The sequence below is a fragment of the Chrysoperla carnea genome, chromosome 3 (genome assembly GCF_905475395.1).
Source record: "Chrysoperla carnea chromosome 3, inChrCarn1.1, whole genome shotgun sequence".
NCBI lineage: Eukaryota > Metazoa > Arthropoda > Insecta > Neuroptera > Chrysopidae > Chrysoperla > Chrysoperla carnea.
In genome coordinates, this window is record NC_058339.1 from 67524875 (window position 1) to 67530874 (window position 6000).

The window sequence follows — 6000 nt, forward strand, 5'->3', positions numbered from 1 at the left end:
TCGGCCGAAAGGCCATAATTGTGTTGGTTTATTAAACTCTTCTAATTTATAAAAAAAAATGCAAGCACTGATATTGAATACTTTCTATCACTTCTTTCTTGGTCTACCTCTGATTTTATTTCTTCCCAAATTGCGTTTCAGAAATTTTGGCACCCTACCCCTTTTCTACTTTTCTAAAATTCCCTTCCTATGTCATTCTTTTGTTTTAATTTCTGTAATTAATTCAAATTTTTTAACTACCATTTATTTGATTTATTAGTCAAAATCTGGTTTCGTTTACCCCTAAGATTTCCCTTGAATTTTTTATCATAAAAACTGATTCCTTGGAAGCTAGATCATTTCGAGTCCATTGTAGTCATCATCAGTACGAATTAGCTAATAGTAATTCCAATCCGGAGGCAAAGGTTACTTGTTGCTAAATTGGTCACACTTTCGTTCACATTATGATACCTAGAATTCTCATTAATTATCTTTTTAGTGATCCATTTTTGTGCTTAATTAAATACTAATTTTTCTTTGTTACCAAGATATCACATATTAAAATAAATTAAATCTCAACTACGTGACATAATTATTAATAAAATTTATTAAATTCAATTTTTCTTTTCTGTTTCAGAGTGATTCTGTAGAATATTTTTTAAATAATTTGGATCGAATTGGTCGATTGGATTATACGCCAACAAATCAAGATATATTACATTGTAGAAAATCAACAAAAGGTATTACCGAATTTGTGATACCAATTAATAAAATACCTTTTCTATTTGTGGACGTGGGTGGGCAACGATCACAACGACAAAAATGGTATCAATGTTTTGATTGTGTTACGTCAATATTATTTTTAGTATCATCATCGGAATTTGATCAGGTGCTCCTAGAAGATAGGTAAGAAATTATTTAATGTCCAACTATTAAACTTAATGTAACAGAGATGAAACTATGAAACAGACAAAAATATCTAACTGGAAATTAAGGATTTGAAGTTTTTTTTATTCTTATCCAGTAAGTTCGGGTTCGATTCTTGTAAACAGAATCAATTCTCTAAACCAGGGTTCTTTAAACTTATGGCCCCACGTACCCCTCCTGAAGTTCTCAGACGACAGTAATACCATCAAATAAAGAAAATAAGAAAAACTAGCTGTAGAAGAAAATAGGGTTTTTTATTTTAATAAAAATTAAGAAATACAATGTCACAAACAAATTTGTTATAAGTATTAATGTGACGGGCTTGTTTCTTATAGCAAATTGAGTCGATTTTAGAAGTAATTTTGGATAAATTTAACCTTAATTCTGACTCATCAGAATTAAGGGTGTGAAAACTCACTTTCACGCAAGTATGTTGTTCCGAGAAGTAAAAGAAAATTCACCGCTTTGCGTTAGAGTTCAGGTATTCTTCCTATCGAGTTGCCCAAAAATTAATTAAAGACACCCTTTTTAAATCAGCTTGAAAAGTTTCATCTGCGTATATTTCTAGTAATGACTATTGAATTTATGCTCTCTTCTGTCACTATAAATGTGTTCAAATCCAGCTAATAATACTAAAATTATAAATTTCTCTCACTCCGCGCTTGTTCCCGGATATGTAGCCATCATCTTTACCGTTAAATGAAGAGTGGATCAAGACATTTCCCAGAAAGTCACTCCACAAACATTGCTCTAGAAACCATCATTTGCTCGAATAAAAGGGCATAAGACTAAAAGATGTCGTTGTAACATTTGTCGTTTTTAGGTATTTATCTTCAGGTCGAATTTGCTGTCAATGCCTACTATTTAAACATCTTTTTAGCAAGACAACATATCCCTGGGGACTTCTCGTCACCTAGAAATTTTAATACACTCGGTGACAACGCTAGGTTGATCTACAATAATAAAATGTGAGATAAAAGATGGTACAAAATATATACCAAATATTTCCCCCCCAAAAAAGACGTTAAATTCGACAACTTTATTTGAAAAAGAATTTAAGTTTCTTTTAGGTAAACGACCGTTATTACTTCTGGGACAATGAAAGTGGAACAAAGAAAATTTTATTGCAATCTGAACTATACAATCCAGATAAGGTTAAAATTGATCAGTTAGCCATTTTTTTTACATTATTAATCGTCAATCGTCCATTATTATTCACGAAACATGTTTTACGAGATGAATTTTTAATTAGAAAAATAAAAGTATTTTTGGCTGATTATCAATTTATTTATAATTTATCATTTGTTCAAAACAATAAAAATTCCCATTTTGGTATCATAATTCCGATAGTAAAAATATGATTCAGAAGTGCAACGAATTATTCATCAAATGCAATTTCACGTATTATGATAGTATTAATAGTCCAGGAATCTGTGGAAAAGTTTCTTTTAATAAAACTGGTCAATTTAACTAAGTTAATTACATTTCTTATATATTCATGATTTGAGAACCTGTGGTTGAACGAAAAATCTAACTCAAGTAACTCCTTCCCAATTTTTTCATTGTAAGAGATGGGAAATAACAGATGAAATAATCCATCGTGTCACTTTTCTCCCCGTTATGCCTTCTTCAGGGGGCATGGCACACTATTAAAGCTTTTTCGATGCGGTTGTGTATGAACTGACTCACTATAAATATGTGATTAGCATGCAAAGAGATGAATTTTTTGATAATTATCAAAAAAATTAAGAATTTCTTTCCGTGAACTTGTTAATTTTTTTCACTGTATGAGATAAAAAAACATATCATATAACAGGACCCACTTATCATTATGCTTTCAAACAAATTTTTTTGAAGCAAAGATAATGAATGAAAAACTTGAAAGATTATAACATTTTTATTATTAAATTTAGTTTCCATGAATTCCATTATCTTTGTATGAAGTCTGTTTCAATAGCTCTTACTCCCTCTTAACATTTCGAAAACAGTACGGAATTTTTAAATTCTGTTTGTTTTTTTGAATAACGGGATTTTTTTTTTCTCAAATTTATAAAAAATCAAAAATTGAGTAAAATGATGTCCTCTTTATGATACATCCTTGTAATATAACACATAAAAGAGAAGAAATATGAAGTCCAAAGTTTGAGTGGATCCAATTTCAAATTATCCGTCTCCGTTCTGAAAATAGACACTAAGGACTTGAGAGGCAGGGTTATATAATAAATTTTATTTGTTTATAAATAATAATTTTCCTTTTTTGTTGCAGAAAAACGAATCGCTTAGAAGAATCCAAAAATATATTCGATACCATTGTAAATAATCGTGTATTTGGTAAAATGTCAATAATATTATTTTTAAATAAATTCGATTTATTATCGCAAAAAGTACGAAATCCAGAAACGGATATACGTTGGTATTTTCCACAATTCACTGGCAACTCACATTCAATACAAGATGTACAAGCATTTATTTTAGCAATGTTCACTGGCGTACGAAGAGATCCAAAAAAATCAATATATTATCATTTTACAACAGCTGTTGATACCGAAAATATTAAAGTTGTTTTTAATTCTGTGAAAGATACAATTTTACATAGAAATTTAGAAACATTAATGTTAGAATAATATTTTTATTTATTTTCTATTTTTTTAGAGTTGTTTTTAGTGTTTTATTTTTTTAATTTTATCATAGACAAAATAAGTCTAGTGCCAGGCGAAGTATTTGATAGCCATTTCTAGAAGGCTGGAAATTTTTTTAGAAAGGCTGTTGTCAAATTCATGTCTAACAAATTTTTCTTTTACGAAAATATTTTCAATAAGCTTGGGAAATATTTAACTATTTGATAAGCTTATTAAAATAATAAGAAAATTGAATAAAAATGAAAAAAGTGTTTGTAGCCTAGAGTTGCCACCTCGCAGTTCAGGGAAGTCGGGAGATAAATCAGAAAAACGGAGGATTGTAAAAGTCATAAGAAACAGAAAAATCCTTTAAAATATCTTTATTTACTGAACTCTGGAGAATTATTGTTAATATCGGAAGTTGAGAGAAACTGCTGGTTTTCTGAAGTCTCCCGATCAAATCTAAGAGGTGGAAACTCTAATTCTGGCCATCGACTACATTTTAAAAATTGTGTCGGACAACGAGCATATTATCGTTCTTTCGAGTGACAAAAAAAAATTGTTTTTGAGTTTTTAATTTTTTTTTTTTTAATTTGAATATTCTCTTAAATGAATATTTAGACTGAAAGAGTCCCCTATGAAAACTTTCAAGGAGTAAAAATTTGGTAGGCACATCCTTGACAACAGCCACTCAAGTTTTCTACCGTTCTGAATTGAATGTCAAATTCTATGCATGACGCAAGATCTGAAATATTATTCTTAGATAGAATAAAGTGTTGGCAAATTTGTCCATATTCTTTTGTTATATAATCCAAAAATATTATGTACATTATTGTTTTTAGATCGTTAGTTAAATCATCGACTGATGTTTCATCTTTTTATATTTTAACAAATTATTCCAGCAAATACACAAGATGGGACCCTCAAAATAATTTTAAAAAATAAAGTTTTTATAAAAAAAAGTTGGATTAAAAACATTTTACTGAGTAATATCCACAAAGTCAAGAAATTGAACTCTTGCTCTTTTAGCTCTTAAGTTATACAGGGATACTTTAAATTGGAGAATTATTCCTCAAAGAAAACTCAAAATTCAAATTCTGTTAGATCTTGAAGAATCTTTAAATTGCAAAGATTGATCTATATATAACCACAAACATGTGTTGTAGATATAATTTCTAATTCAATTCATGCTCAATCTCTTCGAAATAAAGATTTGAAACTTAAGTTATTGAGTTTTTTTATGAGGACCAAATAGTACAATTGTTTTATCTTACAATTTTTAAAGATAACTATTTATTAAAATCATTATTTTTCGAATTATTCGGGGGGTATGATTTTATTTTACACCCAGAATATCAAAACAAGTAAGGACATTCTGTTGTTTTTGAAATCAAGTTTAGTGGATTCAACCAAATTACGAGATGGGCTCTACTTGATATTTAACGATAAAACTGTAGCCGGGACTCAATCATGCGCATAAATAACTTGTCTAGTAAAAAAAGCTGAATGTCCTTACTAGTTTTTGATTCTACTGATTATAAAAAAAAAAGCTAAGAAATTGAACTTGTTGAGAAGATAAGAACCACATCCACGCGCTAAATAGTTAACCAATAGAAAAATGTGATTAGAGAAGAGTTATAGCCAATAATAAAACAGTATTTCTTATTGGTTAATCGTTGAGCACGTTGAAACTGCGTTGTATCCGCTCCGCTATGCAAATTCGTTGATTCAATCATTGAGTTTATCGTTTAATTGTTTTTCGGTAAACATCATTTTTTAAAAACATGTATTAATTAATTGAAACAGAATTTTAATAAGATGTTAATTTAATTTAAACTGTTCTTTTTACTAAAAAATGTCCTTTTGATATTGTCCAAAAATTTGAATAAAAACAATCATCGTAAAATAAATTTGTAAATATTGTAAACTTTGAAACATTCCCACAGAATTATGGGTAAATTGTTAGTAAAAAAATCTAAGATTTTAATGTTTTACAAATAATGAGAATATTATTATTTAGCAATTATATTTTATATTCAATATGATTATTGATCACTTTCGTTTATTATAAATGTATATAACAAAGATTAAGAATAAAACGAAATCGAAAATATCGAAAAAATTGTCCTCAATTCTAAAGAATATTTTACAGTAGCACTTACGAACTACAAATTAAAAATAATTTGTATACGTATAAGAAATATTTATGTCAAAGTTAATTACTATAACATTTTTTAGGTGAAAACTCAACCAAATTAAAAATAAGACAACGCCCTGTTCCTCTCCCTCCTAATAATAGTTTAAACTCTACAAACTATTTATGAATGCTATTAAAGTTTAAAGAAATCATTGATATATTTTTTATTTCTATAGTTATGACTTCTTACTTAAATTAAAAGCGCTGCTTCGATAACATATTGTTTTAACCACGGCTTTAATTAAACAGATTAGACGCAGGCATCGGCAACCTATCATC

General features: G+C 28.6%; 1 protein-coding gene across 1 annotated transcript in view; it reads left to right on the plus strand.

The window, feature by feature from the left end:
- Window positions 1-5451, plus strand: part of LOC123294620 (guanine nucleotide-binding protein subunit alpha homolog) — a 35870-nt gene extending 30419 nt beyond the window's left edge. Inside the window, exons 2-3 of the mRNA XM_044875710.1 lie at window positions 617-885; window positions 3173-5451. Coding sequence (XP_044731645.1) covers window positions 617-885; window positions 3173-3530 — 627 coding nt within the window. The 3' untranslated portion in view covers window positions 3531-5451. The remainder of the gene's footprint in view (window positions 1-616; window positions 886-3172) is intronic.
- The last annotated feature ends 549 nt before the right edge of the window (window positions 5452-6000 follow it).